Here is a 21,051-nt window from a genome sequence, read left to right as displayed (position 1 = left end):
CTCTTCCCCTAGTCTAAGCTCTAATGTCCTCATCCTCCCCAGCGCCGCCCCTCCCTCCCGGCTTCCACCCACTCCACCCGCGTCCCCAGACTCACCCAGGAACAAAACCTCGAGGTCCAGTCGGCACTTCAGTTGGCACTACAGGGAGGTGACGGTGAATGTGTCCTCAGGGTGAGGTTCCGCCATGGGCCCCAGGAAGCCGCTCTTGGGGCCCCCACCCAGGCCGGGATGCGCCTGCGGCATAAAGCCTGGATACCTGTAGGCGGTATCCTGCAGGGGCAGCAGCGAGTCCCTCGGCACAGGGGACAGGGTCAAGTCACTAAGGAGCGGGCAGCCATAGCCAGCAGCGGCAGCAGCAGGGCCACGGGGTGGGCCAGGCGGCCGGGCCATCTCCAGTGGCTCCTTTTCGGCCTTGGGCGTGGCCGGTGGGCTAGCCAGGTGTGGGGCACTGAGGCACGCGGCCTCCGTCCTGCCCAGGAAGTCAGCCAGCAGCCCCGTACCCACCTTCCCTTCATAGGGCGGGCTGCGGGCGGCTGAGCCTGGCGGGTACCAGTAAGCTGTGCCCTTGCAGCTGGGGGAGTCATAGTGGGGCTGGCCCAGCGGCAGGTCCCGACAGCTAAGATGGGCCTGGGCCGCAGCTGCGTGGCCCAGGCTGGCCCCCTGGAGCCCGTGCTTGAGGGGCTCGCAGGCAGCCAGCTTTGTGGGTGGCGGCCGCAGCTCCTCCTTGAAGCCCAGCGTGGGTGAGCAGGTCGGGGAGTACGCCTTCTGCAGGCCAGCATCAAACACCGTGGGCGGGTGGGCCAGCGGCGGGAAATGCTTGCCGTCTAGCTCGGGCGCACCCAGGCTGGGCGAGTCGCAGTGGAAGCCTTGGCCAAAGGTGCCGTCAGAAGGGGTGGACGGGTTCATGGAGTAGGGCCCCATGAAGTCACAAGGGTCTCGCTCACCCACACCAAAGGCCCTCGACTGGGACGGCAGGGGCGACATGCTGCTGTCTCCGCTATAGTAGTCCAGGCCAAGATCTGGGCTGTCCTGGAACAGGGGGTTGACTGGCTGCGGCTTGGGGATGAACTTGGCTTTGGCTGCGGCACCGCCTCGCTCCTTCTTGGCCGAGCAGGCCCCACCGCCCCGTCCGCCCCGTGGTTGCCGGGGCCCGGTGCTCCGTTTGGATGGGTAGCCTGAGGCAGTGGCCGAGGCGGAGGACGGAAAGCCCAGGTGTGAGGCCTCGAACAGGTCCACCTTCTTCCGCCGTCCACGGCCCGGCTTGGAGCTGCTCTGGAAGAGGACGCTCTGGTTCCAGTTGTAGCCGGGGGCAGAGGACGCCTCGTTCCAGTCCATCATTAGTTTCTCCAGGCTGGACAGGCTCGACTGGCCCTCACTGCTCGAGGCCTCGCTGTTGGCACGCCGAAAACCGCCGCCGGCCGGCTGATTGAACTGGGTGCTGTCGGAGGATGATTCGGAGAAGGTCTCAGACACGGCTGTCTGCTGCTTCACCTTCTGGGGCGTGTAGTTGGAGATGTCCAGGATCACGTTGGGCTCGCTGACGTGGCAGTCGAAACCGGGATTGTAGAGCTGACTGAAGGCCTCCGAGGCCCAGTCCAGGCCTCCGTAGCCCTGCCGGAAAGGCCACTGAGAAGCCCCCGCAAACTGCCGACAGTTTTCAGGCGAGGGCTGGAAGGAGGAGGAGGAGGAGGAGGCGGCAGAGGCAGCGGAAGTGGCAGAGGCGGTGGTGCCCTTGGGTACCATGTAGCCGCCGGGGGAGACGGTGCTGGCCCGGCTGTCACAGCGCAGGGGTGTGGGGGCTGAACCAGAGAAGGGGGCCCCCTCAGAGCTGTTGAAGAAGGAGGCCTTGCTGGGTGGCAGGCAGGGGCCCCCAGTAGGCGGTGGGGCGTAGCCGGCGCTGTGGGCGCTGCTGGGAGAGGCAGGCAGGCTGTTGCCGCTGCCGTAGGCGAAGCTGCAGTCCTTGCTGTTAGCACAGTCCTGGCCCGTAAAGGGCTTAGCTGGGGCAAAAACGCTTTGTCCAGCCCCATAGCCGCCATATTGGGGTGGGTAGGTGTTGGTGGGCGGGTGGGTGGTAGGTGAGCGGGCCACGGCTGAGGGTGGGGGCGCCAGTTTCGGGAAGGTCTCAGCTGCCCGGCAGTCGGAAGTGGCCGGAGTTATCCCATAGCTCGCTGCCCGGCCTGGCGGGAAGGTCTGGCGAGAGGGCAGGACCGGCTGGAAGGAGGGGTCTGCACCAGCCCCGCTGCTGCCCACGGCCACTGGGCTGGCCTTGGCTCCCCGGCTGGGGAAGGTGGCCAGGCCCCGCTGGGAAGGCAGGGTGCTGGTGGGGGGCCCTGCGTAGGTGCCTGATGCCTTCCGGGACTCGGGGCGAGAGGCTGAGAGGGCAAAGTCTAAGAGGTCGGAGGAGTCATCCGAATCGAGCAGGGAGCGAAAATAGCCGGTGAAGAGGTTTTGGCGCTCCTGGCTGAGCTCGGTCTGGCCCGCAGGGGCCCCTGTGCTGTAGTAGCTGCCGCGGCCCGAAGTCCCGCTCTCTAGCCCAGTGGAGGCAAAGGCCTGGGCCTCGGTCCCCTGGAACCCACAGTTTCGGCCGGCTTGCCCACCTGGGTGTCCATGGTGAGGGGCCCAGCCACCGCCCTTGTCCCCAGCCCACTCGGCACCTGCCTCCCCGAAGCCTGGGCCGCTAGGCACCTGTTCCGGGAACAGAGTCCCATTCTTCCGGGACCGCCTCTTGCGCTTGGGCTTCCCAGTCATGGCATCCACCTCCCCCCGGCCCCGTTTACGTGGGTGTCCCAGTTCAGCAAGGCTGGGACCCCCCACGCCAGCAGCTGTCACCGCCACCACTTTCTTTTTCTTGCCGATGCCCTCAAAGAAGTCACTGAAGGAGCACCGGGCTGCCTTGGCTGCGTGGCCCCCACCCCGGCCACCAAAACCGCCTGCTTTACCACCACGCCGCCGGAAGCCCTGCACCCGGTGCAGGAAGTGGGAGATGCTCTGGGTGTCGGGTGCCTGGTGTACCGACTCGGGCTCGCTGGGTGTCCAGCAGCGGGGGGGTGAGCACCGCCCAGCGCACTGGCTCTGGCGGTTCAGGAAGGCCAGCTTGGCGAGGACGTCAGAGTACTCGGCCTTACTATCATTGGCGTCTGCTGCGTAGGACGGCTGGGGAGAGGCCAGCTTCTGCTTCCGCCGCCGCCGCTTCTTCACCTCTGGCATGGCCATGGTGGCGGCCGCCACAGTGGCCGCCTCGGCCGCCACCACCGCTGGCTCCTTGGGCTTGCCAGGGCCCAGCAACAGGTTCTTGGGAGGGCGGCCGCGCTTACGCTTGAGAATAATGGGCATCTCCCCGGGCGGGAAGACCACCACCACGTTCCGTCCGTTGTTCTTCATCTTCAGCAGCGGGGTGGGCTCTGCTGACACGCGCAGGCCCAGCTCCTTGCCCTCCACGCTGAGGCTGCTGCTCAAGGACGACACCTTGTATGTGGTCTTGTTCCGCCGCCCCAGCGATACCGGGATTTTGGCCATCTTCACCACCATGCGCCGCACACCCCGGCACTTGCCTTTGCGGGCAGGGGCCACTGGAGTCTGGGAGGATTCTGGCTCCAGCTCTGGGACTGGGCCTGGGCCTGGCAGGGCAGGAGGCGGTGGAGGGGGTGGTGGCGGGGGCTCGGCCAGGGCAGCTGCCAGCCCTGTGGGCATAGGCAGGGGCAGCAGGCGGCCCTCCGGTCCGGCGTCTGCCTTGCGTCCCCGCCCAGCTTTCCGCCGGCGACACAGGATCTTTGGCCTATCAGTGCGCCGCAAGGCGTACTTGGGGTGCCCCTCAGGCCCGTGGGGGCCATGGGGTGAGCACAAGTCCAGGCGCAAGGGCTCGGCCAGTGGGCAGGGCCCCAGGGGCTGCTGAGGCTCCAGACGGCGGCCAGGGACATCAAGCAACTTGGGCAGGGGGTCAAGTGCCTGAGGGTCAAGCAGCTGCGACTCCAGGGAGTCGGGCAGGGTGTCTAGGGCCTGGAGAGCCAGGCCTGGCAGCCCCAGGGGGTCAGCAAGTGGCTGCAGGGGCGGCAGCTCCAAAGCTTCCCCGAGCGGCTCTAGAGCCTGTGGGTCCAGGAAGCGGGGCTGGGAGTCCAGGAGCTGAGGCTCTGGCTCAGGAGATGGCGGCTCAAGGGCCTGGGCCTCCAGCAGCTGGGCCTCGGGGCAAGTAAGGGAGGCCAGCTCGCTAAGGATGTCGGCGTCAGCTAGTTCCGAGTAATCGGGGCCGTCTGGCTCGGGCTCCGGGGGCAGACCGGTGGCCGCGGCCGTGGCTCCGGGACTGTGGCCTTGGCCAGGCTGGGGGCTGTCCCTCGGCTCGGGCTCAGGCTCATACAGCGGGTGGCTGGGCCTCTCAGACTTAGCATGGGGGGTGGCCCGCTCCTCAGGGCTGCGGATGCTGTTGGCCAGGCTGGGTGAGGAGAAGAAGCTGTACTGAAGGTCGCCAGGAGGCGGGGCAGGTGGGCGGCTGAGTCGGAGGCCGCCACAGTCCAGGTGCACGCCGCTGTGCTGCAGGTCCTGGGAGAGCCGCGTCAGGTCCTTCATGATGTCAATCAGCTGCACCACTGGCCGCAGGTTCACCCGCCCGTTGTCCCAGCGACGTCGGGAGCTGTTGCCGTCTCCGGCGGGTATGGGGCAGCGGGCCTGCGAGATGGGACGGGCTGCCCTTGGGGGCAGCGGGTCGTCCCCCTTGGCAAGGACTGGTGGGCGCCGGGTGCTGGGGTCCCGGCGTGGGGGCGGGCGTGGGTTTTCGGAGAAGGTGTGGGCGAAGGCCTTGTCAGGTGGGCTGGCGGGGGGCCGGGTGGGAAGCAAGGGCCGTGGGGTAGGGGGGCCGCCGGGGTAGTACTTGGGCTCCCGGAGGTAGTCAGGAGAGCTGCACACGGCACTGGAAGTCACCACCAGGCCCTGGGGCTTCACACGCATCCTGACCTTGTCCTCCGCGGGCCGCCGGGCGGGGCCGGGGCTGACATGAGGGTGCGAGAAGCCGGGACCAAGACCTGCCGGGCAGGACAGGCAAGAGAGCCCTCACCGGAATGTCCAAGACCTTCTTCAGCTTCCCACACCCTCAGTGAGCCCCCGCGCCTGTGCCATGCGTCCCCTCAAGCCCCGTGTCCTTGTTGACTCCCAGCCTCTCCCAAACTACCCCATGCACCATGAACCCCTCAGGGGCCCCACTTCTACTAATTAACAACAGCTCACCCACTGTTAGACCTTGGCTATGGGCTCAGGAGAAGGGGATGTCTGCCTTCGAGAGGGAGGCCCATCGGCAGGCTGGGGTGGCCACTCCAGATCAAACTTAAGGAGAGGGCCAGTTAATCCTATCAAGGGCATGGCCTCTTCCCTCTTGCCCTCGTCCCCAAGGCTCCGGGAGAAGCCTGGCCACTCACCCTCGGCTCTGCCGCCTGGGCTGTCACACCGGAGATCTCTGTGGGCGACAAGACAGGCAAAAGGGGATCTGAATGGGGGTCTGGCGGCCACAGCCCGACCACTGCCCGCTGGCCCGGTCTCCCCTCCACACCGCCCCCCGGCTCCCTCGGCGCTCCCTCCAAGGGCACATGCCCGGCTGACCTGGGAGAGAGAGGGCCCCCGTGCCTGGGGGCTCTGCCGGTTGCTGGCTGTCAGCTGGGGGTGCTGGGGAGCAGCTTCGGCCTGAGCCCAGGCCTCGGGGCGTGGACAGCGCCTGGAAAGGACCACCGCAGCTCAGGTTTAGTGAGCACCTACTGCGCGCCAGGCGCTGGGCTGGAAGCTGTCCAGGCATCGTGTCATTTAATTCTTCACACAAATCCTGCGAGGTAGGGGCTATTAATAGCCCCATTTTGCAGATGAAGAAATGGAGGCTCAGAGATGAAGTCACGTCATTCATTCACATTTACTCATTATTTATGGAGTGCCTACTTTGCACAAAGACCGGGCAGACAAACAGTGATCACATAATCAGAACTGATTTAATTATTACTGGGATAAGAGCTGCAAAGAAAAAGCGAAGAGTGCCTCCGGTCAGAGGTTTAACAGTCATGCCAGGGAGTCAACAACAACAAAAGCTCACACTCTGGGGACACTTTCTCTGTGGCCAGATGATGGGCTAATGAGCACTTTTTGTGGATGATCTCATCCAAGCCCCCCTGCAAACCTGAGCTCAGTGTGATTACCATCCCCACGTTTACAGATGGGGAAACCATCTCCTGGGAGGCGGTGAGAACCACGAAGGTGCTTCCAGGTCCAACACCCGGATCGGCCCCCGGCCCATGGGCACACTTCAAAAAATATTTCCTACTTCTTATGAAGGAATGAACGAGGTGCACAGAGCAGTGGGCCCTGCCTTTTCCCATGTGGTTCTCTCTCACTCCACTCTAGATCCAAAGTGGAACCCAAGAAGGGCATGGAGGGAGGGCGAGAGACAAGAATGTGGAAAGGGACATTGTCTGACCCCTCTCTCACCTCTGTCAGAGACCCTCTCTGACCCTCCGCTGGCCCCATGCACCTCTGGCCACAGTCCGGTCCCTGCTATCTACTCTCAAGAGTCGCCTCTACTTCCCCCTTCACAGTATTTACTGCAACTGCAAACTATTACTTGTATAACTGGCTTTTTGGTGTGTCTCCCCCCTCAGAGCGTGGGCCCTTCACGGGCAGGGACTACATCCGTCTTGTTTACCACTGTATCCCCGGACCCCAGGGCTGGGTCTTTGGATGCTACGTAAATATTTACTGATTGACTCCCTGAGCTGGTCAGGGCAGAGCTGGGATTTAAATCCAGGCATGTCTGCCTCCCAAGGGAGCCTGGGGACTCAGAGCCCTGACCATGGGAAGGGTCTTAAAAGATGGACCCCAATCACTCCTTAGTGTTTGGCTCTGACCTGATCCCACGGGTCGACCCCCCACAGCCACATGTAGGCCCCTCCCAGCTGCCACCCTGCCCAGTGCTGTCATCCCACAGGAAGACTACAGAGCCGGCTCAGGGACAGGATGGTGTGGAAAGGAACATTCTTTCACTCCCTTGCGGTGGGCAGCGATTTGCAATCTACAAAGCACTTCCACACATATGACCCACGGAATCTTCCCGGCAACCCACGATCCCCGTGTTACAGAGGAGGCAGGCTCAGAGGGGTGGTTGTGGAACTTGCCTGAAGTCACATAGCTGCATAAGTGGCAGGATTCCTAATTCTGCCCTAAGTCTGAAGTCTCCTTCCCCTCCAAAGCTCCTGCAACTTTCCTTCAGCCACTCCTTCTTCTAGAGCTGTGGTCTAATTTAAGGCTGGGAGGAACCTTAAAATCGCCAAGCCATTTGGCTTCCAAACCCTGGGCCTGGGGAGCTGTGTAACATTCCAGATACCCAGGCCCTGGTCCAGGGGAGTCTGACTCACGGATCGGAAGGGACATCTGGGAATCTGTATTTTTAATCAGCTCCCCCAGGGGTACACTGTTCTAGTGCCACCCTGTACTCTGCCCATTTTACAGATGAGGAAACTGAGATCCAAAGAGGGAAAGGGACTTTGCCCGAGGCCACAAAATAGCACGGAGAGAGCCCTTCTATTGCTCATCCTGACAGAAAACATCCCTCTGTCTGCTTTCCCTTTTCTCTTTGCAGTTCCCAGGCCCCGGCTGCTGCTCGCTGCCCTGCCTACTCCATCATGCAGGGTCCTGCTCTCTCCCAGGCCTGGTGGTAGACTGTGGGCTGGCCCCTCCCAGGCCAGGCTCCCTCAACCGTTGGTCTTGCAGGAAGGACTGTGGCTAACAACCTCACAAGGTAACAGCCTCACAAAGGAGGGAAGGGGCTCAGACTCTGGAATCTCTGAGTCCTATTTCCAACGGTGGTATGGTTGACCCGTGGCTCCTGAGAGTCTTTGAGATGTCTCCCTTCCTGAGGGTGGGGCTCACCAAGCCTCCCTGCTCTGGAGACCTCCCACTAGGGGCCCAAGGGTGTGATCTTGGCAGAAGAGAAAACCTCCTTTCCACTGGTTGCTTCTGTTCCACCCACCCGTGGAGACCTTTGGGCATGTCCTCCTGCCAGACCTCCTGACTCTGTCCACTGCTCTCTCTCTCTCTCTCTCTCTCTCTCTCTCTCTCTCCTGCAGCTTCCAGGATCTGAGAGAAGCAGCTGGCTCCCCTCCTCACCACACCCAGGCAGCCATTTTCTTGGACCCCTCCCAAGGGCACCACCTATCCCGTGTCTGTGAACAGAGTCAAAAGGGTCCTTCTGTCTGACAGTCTGCTTCTGGGTCAGTGTGTCTGAGCCTGCCCATGGGGACACCAACTGGCTGGGAGGGGGCTGGGGGCCCCAACCTGCTGTGCACAGTGCCGGGAAGCGCCAGCCCACATCCTTGAGTCCCCAGCCCCACCCTCCCCGGCTGCTGCTGCGGCTGTGACCACCCCACCCCTTCCCCAGCCCGCCTCCCCCTCCCCCACCCACAGCCTCCCCAGGGGAGCCAGGCTGCCAGCCCCAGCTCTCACTTCCGGCCTCATGACCCTCTCTCCAGCCGGCACTCTCCTCCCTACCACACACGCACCATTTCCCTCCCAGCCTGGACTGAAGGCCCAGGGATGTCCTCAGAGGGAAAACACTGCATCAAAGGGGCTATTACTACTTCTGTGAGCCCTTCCCCATCACCTCCCTTGGGGCCTTTATCCCCCAGGATCTGCAGCCCCCCTCTCAATCTCCTTCAGCCCCCTCCCACCTACCCAACAGTGTCCAGAGTCTCTTCCAACCAGACTCCAGCCCCAAATCCTACTAAAAAGAACAATGATGAAAATAATAATGGCAGCTGTCACTTATTTGGCACTTAAATAAAGACACAGAGAGGTTAAGTAATGCCCTTGAAGATAAACAGCCAGGACATGGAAGGGCTGGAGGCTGAATTTAGGTTTGTTGAGCTCCTTTGATGCAAACTTCTTCACTGTCCAGAGAGTGAGCCCCCTCCCCTGCAGCCTGTTCCAACAGTCCCAATCCTCATCACCAGTTCCCATTTTTGACTTCTAATCTACCCCCTCCCACCTCAGTCATCCAAATGCACTACCCTCCCTTGCCACTAGGTGTCCCCTTAGAGCCACTGATGCCCCCAAGGGGAAGCAAGTCCCGCCTGGCCTCCTGGAGTCATCAGTCCCCCCCCCCCACGGTATAGCACACCCCACCCCACCCTACCCCCAGCCACACAGAGCTCCTTTGTGCAGCCCTCGCCCACCCTCTTCCTGCCCAGAGCAGGGCACCTGGCAAGCAGGTCTTCCCTAGACTCCGCCCCCTGCCAGCCCCCTGCCCTGGGTGCCAGGTGTTGTGGGCACCACCGCCAGCTCTGGCTGAACCTGAGGGTCACCCTGCCGGGCGGCCCTCCCTTCCTCCCTCCGAGGTCACCCAGGGACTGTGCTTTCCGGCCCGCTCCACCCCCATCCCCTCCTGCCCTTGGCCCTTCCAGACTCCTGTCCTGGTCTTTCCTTCTGTCTCCCGGAGGACTCCCCTCCTCCAGCCCCACTAGGCCCTCCCCACAGCCTCTCACCCCCGCCCACCTCCTTCCCCTGAGAGCTCCTTGTTTCACCCCCCCCTCCCCGCCCAGGTCTGAAGAACTCCTCCTCTTGGAAAGTTGCTGCTGGAAAGGAAGTGACTTCAGCGATTTGGCCACAAGGCTGGGCACTGCTGAGCCCGGCTCAGCTGAAGGCCTGCCCAGCCCACCTCCAAAGCACAAACGGAGCCACATGCACACACCACCCTCAAGTGTGCACCCGGAACCCTGAACACAAGTTTCCCCGGTGACATGCGGAGAGACCCTGCATGTACAGTCCACACCATCCAATCCAGGCGTGCCCACATTATTACCTCGGTGTGTCAGACTCTTGTCTATACACCTCTCCACTGTACCCCAGCACCCGGCACCCAGACACCATGCAGCGTGCTCCACACAACACTCCAGTGTTCCCACACCTACCCAGTACACACTCTGAACCCAGCACACTCACCACTCGTATGTAGTGCATGCCCAGCCCCTGAATGTCCCTCAGCCCAGTCCGCTTGGTTAACTCCCGGATACAGAACCCTGCGTACCTAAGGGCAGAGCCCTACACACACCTGTTTGCACACAACCTGAGTGCTGGCACACGAGATGCCCTGGGCATTTACAGTGGGGTACACACAGCCCTGCATGCTCCCACAGCCACACCTCCCACCCTAACCATCCCAGGAGGCCCCACCCCCAGACCTCAGGCCCCAGGAATGCTCTTTTGGAAGTTGGGTGGAGTCCCCAGGCAGGCTGGGCTCTAGGGAGCTTCCTGGAGCCCCGAGGCTGAGGCTTCGTGTGTCAGTTCAGGGAGTTGCCTCTTCAGGGCAGGGCAGCCCCACCTGGCCTCTGTGGTTCTAGAGCCTGGGTGGGCCAATCCAGGCCAGGGACGGGGAGGCGGGTAGCACCCCCCACCCCACCTTATCTTATGAGGGTACCCCAGCATACCTGAACTACCCGGGCCTCCCAGCACCTCACCTTGGCCTCCCAGCTCTGTTTCCACAAACTCCAGTGGAGGTTGTGGGGGAGGGGGCAGGGGAGGTTCAGCTGCACACCTCAGGCACTCTGGTTTCCATCTCTGCCCTGAGTTCGGGTCACTGTCACAACCCCTTTCTCTTCCCAGTTTCTCATGTCAACAAAGTGCCGGAAGAGTCCCCAGACTAGAGGCAGGACTTGCTGTATATCCATGGGCCTCAGCTCCCATTTCTGAATAATGGGGGAGTTTTGAGTAAGTTGGGTTAATACAGTTCGATTCTACCAAGGGCCTCTTTTTGGCCTAAGCTGGGAGGGGCGGGGGTGGATTCCTGCTAAAACTGCGAAACAAGTCCCCCTGATCTTCACTTCCTGGTGACGGCCCAGGCAAAGACCTGGCTTCCCTGTACACTGTTACCTGAGCAGGCTGTGTAGACAAGGTCCGACTCAGCAGGAAAGGCCTGTCTTCGCCAGTGATTCCAGGGTAGTCCCTGCGGCGGCCTGAGAGTTGCCCCGAAACCGGGGCCCTCTGCACGCACTTAGCTGGGCAGGCTCTGGGGTCCAGGCCAATGGGTAGACAGGTAGGCACGCTCCCATCTGCGGAAGCAAACACAACACCCCAGGGTTGAGCACAGTTATGGGCTGAGGCAGCTCGAGGGACCGGGAGGCGATCCCAGATGGGGTCCACGCCTGCAAAAAATGAAACCAGGTACAACCTCACTTCACCGGGGAGCTGCAAACCCGTCTCTTGAAACCCCAGGTAGCTACTGGGAAGCAGTTATCTTTGTATATGCAGGTACGCGCATGTGTGAACATGAACATGAACATGCACGTTACGGTGGAAAGATCCTGACCTTTGAGAGTCAGTCCTTGGTTCAACCCTCACTGTGTGATCATGGGCAAGTCAATTCACCTCTCTGGCTTTTGGTTTTCTCATCTACAAAATGGGGAGATCTTACTAACGGGGAGGAACGCTTTGGGGAAACTGTGTATGCTAACAGCTTACTTATAATGCAGGTGTGAGAATTGCTGCTCAAAGCGATGGTGAATGCAGATTTCCACACAGGGTGTATATGCAGCTGGCGTGTACTCCTCTCCCATCAGCAACTGGTTATGTCTCTTGTTTTCTTTAATAACCATGGCCCTTCTCACCACCCTCCTGCTTCCTGCCCATTCGTCTGCCTCCCCGAGGTCTGTACTGGAGCCCAGAGGGGGTCTGGGAACCAGGCCTCATGGACTGCTCACAGGTTCTGGTTGCCTGGGAATTTGTATGTGTGGTAGAGATCGTGCCTGTATAAATGAACGTTTGTGAATGTTCAGCTGTCTGGGTAAATACACCTGCATGTGGGCTCCTGGGTCTACTTGGCCTCTGTGTGTTTCTAAATGTCTGTGTGTGCACATAGGTGTTGAAGAGTGTATACCCATAGGCCCCTGGGTTTGCTGAGGTATGTGGTCAGCCGTGTGTGTGTGTCAGGCTGATGTGTACCTGGGTTCTGTATCTTCACTTATACGTGTGACTGTGGATCTGGCTCTCTTCAGCTTTGTGTATGTGTCCAGCTGAGCCTGTTTGCACGCTATGAGGACACAGAAATGTGTGTCGCCTTTGTGCAAGCACCCTGACCCCAGCTGTGGTCGGGTTTGAGTGTGCCTGTGTGTGTGTGTGTGTGTGTGTGCGCGCGCGCACAGGCTCTGCCTGGCTCTCTGCATCGCGCTGTGTCAGGAGCGGAACCGGCTTCTGCCTGTCTCAGAGCTCTCTGGATGTGTGTGTGGGGGTGGGGGGGGCGGGAGGCGTGCGGCTGATCCTCTGCTGTCCCTGCAGGTTTCCAATCTCGAGGCCTGTGACTGCGGGCACCGGTGTCACTGTGGATCAGTGTTACCTCCCTCCTACCTCTGCCTTTTTCTGGGTTTTCGGGGTCACAGTGTGACTGTGTGTCTGGTCGTGGTGTCCCCGTGGGTCTGCTGTGCTGTGGGTGGCTACACGCTGGTGCGTGTGTCCACTCGCGCGCGTGTTGTGTAACCTCATCACTGTGTGCCTGTGTGTGTCAGCAGGTCCGTGTGCCGCATCACTGTGTGGGTGTGCCAAGATAGCTATGTGTCAGTGTCAACATGTGTGCGAGGCTCTGTGTGCCACGGTGTGCCTGTCAGCACAACAGTGCCTCGGTGCTGGTGCGGTACCTTTGTGTGACTCCTCAGTGCGTGTCTGTGTGCATGTGCGCTGCATGCGAGACCCTTTGTGAAACAGTGTGTGTCTGTGTCACTGTGTTTGTGTGCCTGCTTCCCTCCTCCCTCCTATCTCCTGCCTTCTCTCTTTCTCTCTCTCTCTCTCTGTAGGAGCCAGACAACTCCCCAAGCCTGGATTAGGGACAATTTATCCACAGGCAGAGAAGGAGAATTCCAACCTGCCAGAGCCTCTCTCCTCTGATCCCCCCACCCCTTTCCCCGTGGTTGGGTGGGCACAGAAATGCAGCCCGGCAGCTCCCAAGCCCTCTGGGAGTCCCCCCCCACCCCCCCGCTGCAGCTCTCCAGAGGCCCAGGAGGCCGGAAAAGATGGAAATCTGGGTGGCCCCAGAGCCCTCCAGTGGGGGTGGACTGACTGCCCCCCATCCAGGCCCCCACAGCTCAGCTCATCTTGGCCCTGTTCTTCTACATATGGTGTGGGGGGGGTGGGAGTCTGCATGGGGTCTGCCTGGCCCTGCGGGCTGGGGGGACCTAAGGAGCAAAGCTGCTCCCAGCCCCTCCACAACCTGATACTCCCCAACTGATAAATGCCAGCTCCCCCCCCCACCCCCTGAAATGGGAATAAATGGGGAACTTGCAACCGTGCCCACACAGGCTGGGGGAGATGCTGGGAGTGGGGGCAGTGTGGTGGGGGGAATGCAGCGGGGGGGCACAAGGGGGCTGAGCTGGGACTAAGGCTCCCTTCACGGTGCTCCAGGCGCAAGGCAGAATCACATGTTTCCCATTAGCTGCTCTGGCCTCCTTGTTCAGGGGGTGTTGGCTGGGGGAGATTTGTTCTGGTTGCAGACACCAGCCGAGACCACACAAGAGAGAGAGAGGAAGAGAGAGAGAGAGAGAGAGAGAGAGAGGAGAGAGAGAGAGGAGGGGGAGAGGGAGAGGGAGAGGGAGAGAGAGGGAGACTGAACCCCAGAGGGAAAGGAAAAGACAGAGAGGGACAGAGAAAGATACACAGACACACAGAGGGAGAGAAACTGAGACAGAGACATGAGACAGAGACAGGCGGTGATGGGCAGAAACTGTGTGACAGGCACACAAGAACACAAAAGCAAGAGAGGCAGAGGCTGGTGATGGGGAGGGGCTCACAGAGAGGGTGGGGGACAGCCGCAGCGGACAGGGAGGTGGGGACGCAGGTGGAGAGGCTGGTCAGAGGCCCAGGAGTGGGTGTCCCTAGGCGCAGAGTGTGAGCGAGACAACGAGGGACAGAGAAGGGAGATCGGCACTGGTCAAGGGATCGGGAGGGTGACAGGGGGCCGAGATGCAGGGCACACCTGGAGAGGGACTTCGTGAGGGCACGGACATGGCCCCGGCGGCCTGTGGGCAGGGGGAGTGGACGCAGAGAGCTGGCTGGGCGGGGGCGGCCAGCGCGCCCGGAGCCTCCCGCCTCCTGACCCTCGAGCCTCGGCGAGATAACAGGCCGAATAGTGCTGACTTGCGGTTCAGAAATCCAATATCCTCCGCGGCGCACTAATCGACTACCTGAGCTCCCGGCCCGCGCTGAGCTGCCCCGATTAATCCTGCGGCTCCACAGCCTTAATTAGTTTAACAGTTTCAGGGTCAGAAGAGGCAGGGACTGGGGTCCCCCCACATCTGCAGGGACACAGACCCCCCCTCATGCCAACCCTGCCTGGTGCCCCACCTCCCCAGTCATCCCTATCCCAGCCCCAGAGGTCGCTTGCCACATCATCTGAAAAACACTGGGTCCTTCCTTCTGGGAAATAGTCCCGAGGGTTGGCACATGGGTCAGAAGGCAGGTCATGTGGAACTCAGACCCCCCTCCCCCCCCAACCCACCCTCGTCCCTGTGCTCACGGCTCTGAATGCTTCCCCTGGCCAGCCCTTTGGGGGCCCTGTGGCCTGCCCGGGAAGGCCCCGCTGACTGTGGGCCCCGTACCACTGGGCAACATGTTGTCTCTTCAGGGTGAGAGACAAGCTCCCAAGTTACTGACAACCTCCCAGCAGCATGAGATAATCACACATGTCACTCCCCACAACAGCGTGAGATGGGCACATGGTGACATCTCACACATACCCAACAGTCGGAGACGGGCGTGTGGGTTGGTAACTACCCTCCTAACAGGATGAGCAGAGTACATAACCTGTCACTTCCCCCAAAGCGTGACAGGGGCACATCTGATGGCCCCAGACAACAGGAGACAGGGACGCACAGGTTGTCGCCCTCGCCGTGATGTAACTAACATGTAGCTGGGCGCTCCTACACCCACTGATGGGATGTGAAATGCAGAGAACCTCACGCTCGCTCTCTCTCTCTCTCTCACACACACACACACACACACACACAGACAAGCCTCACCTTCCAGGTGTGAGGAAGGCACAGAGCACCCCCGCCCACAACCTCACCCCTTCCCCGTGAGTCCTCCCTTCAGACTGCTGTATAGGCCCCCAGCATATCAACCCCCTCCCCCAACTGCTTCGGAACAGGTGACAACCCACCCTCACTGCTCCCCCATCACTGTCGCCAGCCTGGGTGGTGCTGTCCTCTGCCTGCAGAGGCGTCACAGCTCACAGGGCATGAATGTCACCCCAGCACTGCCAGAGCCGGGCACAGCCGCATGTTGCCCCAGTGATAAACACCACTGGCCCCAGGAGGAGGTGGAGGCGCACAGGGCTCTGGGCGTGACCTTGGTCCCTGGACACCAGGAGGGGAGGCGCTGTGGCCTCCCTCCCGGGTAACCTGGCTGCCTGGTGCTGTTGGAGACCAGTGCTGGGAAGGAAGGTGCCTGGCCACGCAGACAACCTGGAAACGCTCCCCGGGCTGCCACCCCGGCCCTGTTTCTAACTGAATGTAGTTATCTGGGGAAGGGGCAGAACGAGCTGTTGCTGACACCAGAGGGGCTGTTCTAAGACCTGGCAGAGGTGGGTGGGTGGGGGGCAGACTGGGGGTTGCTGTCACCATGCCCTCAGGGCCCAGGACTGAGGAGGGAGTGTGAGGACAGCCTCAGACCTGCACTCTTGCAGGGGAGCCCCTGGTCCTCATGCCGGCCCCCTCTCCAAATTCAGGCCACAGAGCTGACAAGGAGGCCAAAGTCCAGGGGCATGACTCATCCGGGGAACAGGCCCAGCCTGCTGGCCAGAGAGGGAGGGAGGCCAGGAGCCAAGGGGCCTGGGTTCAAGTCTGAGCTCCTCCCAGGCCAAGCTGAGTGACCTTGGAGCAGCAGCTCAGTCTCTATGGCTTTTGGGGAGGGGGAAGGGCCAGAAAGAAGCCGAGGCTGGAGACCGGCAAGCAGAGCGCTGGGGGCCACGGGAAGGAGGACGCAGCAGTCTGGTCCCTGATGCCACTGCTTCCTCACAAGGAACCTCCGCTTTCTGTACCTCAGTTTCCTCAGCGGTAAAGTGGAGATGATAATGTCAGCCTCACAAGACAATGTGACATGAAGCGGGCAGGAGCTCAAAAAATGGGAGCTTCTTACTGAAGAGGGGGAAATAGACTAAGAGAGGGTGAGAGACCTGTCCAAGCCGTGGACCAAGTTCGTATGAGCTGAACTCAGCCTCCAGTGCCTAGTTTCCCACCTGGAGCTGTTTTTGGAAGCCTGCTTGGAGGTCAATAATGAGTTGGGTGGGGGTAAGGGGAGGCCGTTGGGGTGGTTGTTGGTGACAGAGCTGCCCTAGCGTGAGGACCAAGGAAACTGACAGGAGTCGGCTACACATCCCGACCTTTACCCTAAACCCCACTTGGCTCATCTTCAAACACTGGACCAGAAGGCCACCTCTAAGGGAGGAGGGAGCCTACAAATCAGCCCATGACCAGTGCCTGGATCTGGTGCTTACAAGGACTTGGGTATCTGGGATGTCAGTGTGCAGAGCCCGCTTGTTGTCCAGGCGCCCAGAGAGGGACAGGCCTAGCCTGAGGTCACACAGCATGACAGCAGTAGAGCCCAGAGCCCAGGCCAGGGACAGTCTCAGAGCAGAGTCCCTCTAGCCCCTGGGGATGGCTGGAGCTGGGGAGCCCTGGGGGACTGAGCAAAACGTGGCGACAGATGGCCTGCCGAGGCAGCGGCGATCTGGGCGGCTGGCAGGCATGCTCGCTCCCGCGCAGGGAAGCGGCTAATTTTAGCTGAGGCCTCGATGCCAGCTTTGTTCCCCCCACCCACCCACCGAGGGGGCCCAGCATGCCTTGCGTGCAACCGGCCTCCCCCAGGCACCCCTACTCCCCCGCCTGGCCCCTTGTGAGTAGTGCCCAGACCTCAGGGTCCTAGAACTGTCCGCCTGGCCAGGTCCCATCACACCCAGAGGCAAGGGTTAGGCCCTGGAGGCCTAGCACCCCCACCCCAGAGCTTGTTTCCCATGAGTCCAAGCTCATTCCTTAAAGAGGGGCAGTGGGAAGGAGGGCTGGAGGCCACTGCTCAGACTAGTAAAGAGGGCTTGACAGCAGGGGCTGCTAGTCCTGGGGTGGGGGGTGGGAGGACTGTCCTCTACTCATACTTAAGATGACCAGAATTCTACCCCTACCCCGAGACGGGTCCCTCTGTGCTGGAGTCTCTGTGGTATTGGTAAGCCAGGGGGTGGGGGTCACTCCTAACCCTTCCCTGTTCTGCGTAACGTTAACTTTGTTCCAGGAACTCAAAGCACTTTAAACAAGTCAGAAACGGAGCAAGGGTAGTACCCTTGTGCCACTGGGGGAAACTGAGGCACAGCCGGAGACAGTCATCATTATGGCAGGGGAGGAAACCAATCCCAGGAACTGGTGAGGCCCAGATACGCTCTTCTTTGAGTTCTTACAGCTAGGGGGAATTCTTGGGCCAGCTGAGCCCCTGGAGCTACTCTCTGCCCTGCCCTGGGCTGGTAGAAGGTAGACTGGATGGATGGAGTCTGTGGATCTCCCTGGAAAGGCTGGCACTCTTGGTGTCTGGCACCCCATCTCCTACAGGCTCTCTGACCTTAGAACCTCCCTTCCCCACCTCAGATTCGAACACAGATGCTCAATGGGGTGCCAGCACATCTGGCCCCTATTTGAAAGGGGACTCCTTTGGGGTGGCTCTGGGGGACCCCCATCCTTGCTCCAACCCAGGGGCCATGAGGGAAATGACCAAACGGAAAATAGAGGAAGAGAACTTGAAAGAAATCTGTGTAATTAGAGGAGAGAGTCAGAAGTAGAGAAGAGGGAGGGCAAAACGAAGGCAAGGAATCAGATTCAGGAAGAGAAAGAGAAGAGCATGGGGCCGAAAGACACAGGGCAGAATGAGGCTTAAAGAGAAGGAGATGGGGAGGGAGGGGAGGAGGGAGACAGAGAACAGGATGCTGGAGGAAGGAACACAGCAAAAGAGAACTCAGAGGGAAAGAGGAGGAAGAAAAAGACAAAGACACAGAGAAACAGGCAGGATGAGGCAGAGACAAAGAGAGAGAGAGAGAGCGCAAGATCCACACAGAGGGAAGAGATGGAGAAGGAGCCTGCCACAGACAGGGCAAGGCACAGAGAACTAAGGACACCACAGGGAGCTGGAGACAGACAGGGACTGACACACCCAGAGACCAACAGAGACAGTCGGAGAGGGTGAGACACACTCAGAAAATGGGGTGGGAAGAAGGGGGGGGAGGAGACACTAAGTGATAGAGTGTATGTGTGGGGGGGGGAGAGCACAGAGTGAGGAAGAAGGGGGCATGAGGAGGGGGGAGATGTCGTCGCCAGAGCTGGGGGGGGACAGAGGACAGAAATGGAATGTGGGTCTGGGCATGAGGCTCACAGATGCATCGGCTCCGGTTTCAGCTGGGGCAGTTGGCTGATGGGGGGGCGGTGGGGGGGAAGGAAGGAGCAGAGCTGGTGAGGGAGGGGGGCCTGTTGCCATGGCTGCAGGCACGGCAGGGGCACAGTCGGCTGGCACTTGGAGTTCTGGGCATGGTAGGGGGCTGACTGAGGGGAAAAGGGGGGGGTGGGGAACACTACGAAGAAGCCTCGCCCCTGCCCTCCGGGGCTCTCCAGGAAGAAAGTTTCCAGAGAGGGGATGGGAGAGGTTGGGGGCCGAGGAAAGGCTCTGGGCCCGGCTCCACCCTGCGGAGGTTGGAGGCTGCTGCCAGTGGGGCGCCGCTCTACAGGTCGCCTGTGGGCATCCCAGGTTCCCACCTGTGCCTCAGGCGAGCCCCTGGGGACCCTCTGGCTCCATGCCCTCCAGTCTAGCTGAAGATCCCGCATGCTGCTGCTGTTTTTGCTTGCAGGGGAGCAGCAAGATTGTGAATTCAGGATCTGTAATCCTAACGCAGAGCCCAGGCCTACCGGGCTCCAGTTGCCAAGGCGACGGAGGGTCAGAGGGCAGCGCGGGGCGCCCGCTCCTCCAAGTCAGAATCCCAATTGTTAAAGCCCAAGAATAAACAGCTGAAGCGGCCGTGGGGGGGCTGGGAGGGGGGCTGAGGTCTGCATCGGCTCAGTGTGGTGTTGTCAAGCGAGATGTCACTAATTGTCTGAAGGAACGGGCTGAGGCAGCTCTTAACTGCTTCTGTGCCACCGGAGACACCTTGGCTGCCTGGCCCCATCCCCCGGGCCTCCCAGCATTCCGCCGGGCCAGCTTGGTGCTGGGAGTGCTGGCCCAGCATAATCTCTGCCTCTCCTGCACCGAACCCCCACATACTTTGGCTCCCAACACTCCTCCCAACTTGGAACCTCCCACCTGCAAGCTAAATCTTTATGTCCCCAGAACCAGTACCCCCCCCCAATTACTGGGCCCACAATACAGCCCCAAACTGCCCGTCTGGCCTGCAAACCACCCCCTACCAGCTCCCCCAGCATCTCTACCTCGGCCTCCCAGAAGTCAGGGATCCTAGTACGAGGTGAAAAGATTGCAGAGAAGGACGGACTTTGGTCTCTTCTCATCTTTGGAGGCTAGACAAACAAAGGCCCTCCTATAGGAGAAAGGAACGTCTAGGGCATCCTTCTGTGCAACTCCAGACTCAGTCACACACCAGAACCAAAAACCTGAATGGGGCCAGGAAACCCTATTTCTAGCTTTGGTTGTTCTACCTACTTCCTGCGTGACTTTGGACAGGGTCCTCTCCCTCTGCAGCCTGCCCACCTCATCTATCATCCATCCTGAACATTTAGTAGTGCCTATTCTGAGCCAGGCTGTGTCTGGAGCCCCTGCCCAGAGGAGCTCCCAATCCAGTGGGTGGGAAAGGCTCATAACACAAAGTAGAAAACAATGTGAGACCCATCAGGTTAAGATATCCCATGAAAAACAAGGAGCAGTTTGGTACACAGTAAGCTGATCAGTGGACTGCGGCTAGTTAGTGGTATATACAGGTATCCCATTATTACAGAGGGTCGCTAAAAGGGGAGAGGTAATCAGAAAAAGGACGGGGAAGGGCGAGGCCGGTTCTGGAAGGCTTCCTGCATCAAGTAGTAGCTGGTAAGATCTGGTAAGCTGGTAAGACAGGTGAGCAAGAAAGTAGAGTGCGGGTCTCTGAGAGAGGAGGTCTTGTGAGACTCTTCAAAGGGATCTGAGCTCCAAGGTCTCAGGGTCGCATGTGCAGCCCCTCCCAGAGCAGGAAGGAGGAGGCCCTCTGTGGTCTCCCAGCCCCACACGCCAGGCCCTGCCTCCTTCTCCACCCACCGAGCCTTCGGATGGCAGGAGATTGGTGCCTGGAGTGGGGGGGGCGTGGCGTGGGCAGGGCTCCCGGAGATTGGTAGCACCTGGAGTGATGTTACGAGGGGCGGGGTCAGGGTTTCGGGCACTCCCCTGCCCCAAAGCCCGACCTCCGCCCAAGGCCAGAAGCGCGGTCCCCGGGAGGGGGCGCTCAGGCCACCTGGCCATCCCCCATCAGGTGGCAGGCGGGCCGGGGCGCTGTCCGTGGGCGGGGAGCTGGGCGCGGAAACAGGGGATCCCCCAGAGAGGGCCCAGCCCAGCCTGGGGCTGGATGCGTACAAAAGGCGACTTGTTCTTTCTTGGGATGCCTGCGCCTTCTCAAACATACCTACAGCCACACTCCGGGGACAGCTACACCCACACACTGCTGCACAAAGCCTGCCAGGGTGGGGAGTAGGGGGCTGTCGCCAACCCAAGAGGTCACCTTTAAGAACCTTGCCCCAACCGCCTTTTGCCACAGGCTCAACACCATTATTTCACACCATCCCACCCCAAGTGACCTGGATACTCCCACTGCCATACACACAGCTCTGGGGACACGATGCAGTCACATTCTCATAATTCCCCTCTCAGACCATCTGTAGCTCACCAACTCTTTCCTGCTCTAGAGTCAGACCGGGAGCTTCGACAGGGTCACCACGCAGTGTGTGACCTTAGCCCCCAATCAAGCCCATTAAGGTTACTTTTTACTGAGCGCTTGTTCTGTGCCAATCCTTACAAATTGCCTTTTGTGGGGAGTGGGATTTGTCTCATTTTGTG

At 60.5% G+C, this 21,051-nt stretch overlaps 1 protein-coding gene across 4 annotated transcripts in view; it reads right to left on the bottom strand.

Annotated features, from left to right (window-relative positions):
- AHDC1 (AT-hook DNA binding motif containing 1) overlaps positions 1-21,051 on the bottom strand; it is a 64,109-nt gene that overhangs the window by 9,964 nt on the left and 33,094 nt on the right. For 3 of the 4 annotated variants that reach the window (XM_039232169.1, XM_039232164.1, XM_039232159.1), the window contains exons 3-6: positions 10,885-11,063; positions 5,584-5,695; positions 5,403-5,440; positions 96-5,012 (exon numbers count right to left, since the gene is read on the bottom strand). In XM_039232169.1, coding sequence (XP_039088100.1) covers positions 139-4,938 — 4,800 coding nt within the window. In that variant the 5' untranslated portion in view covers positions 4,939-5,012; positions 5,403-5,440; positions 5,584-5,695; positions 10,885-11,063 and the 3' untranslated portion in view covers positions 96-138. Of the gene's footprint in view, positions 1-95; positions 5,013-5,402; positions 5,471-5,583; positions 5,696-10,884; positions 11,064-21,051 lie in introns of all 4 variants that reach the window. The other variant, XM_039232178.1, reaches the window with a different exon arrangement.

This window comes from Hyaena hyaena, unplaced genomic scaffold, assembly GCF_003009895.1.
Source record: "Hyaena hyaena isolate Hyena2069 unplaced genomic scaffold, ASM300989v1 scaffold_3, whole genome shotgun sequence".
NCBI lineage: Eukaryota > Metazoa > Chordata > Mammalia > Carnivora > Hyaenidae > Hyaena > Hyaena hyaena.
This window is presented reverse-complemented; position numbering and strand designations above follow the sequence as displayed.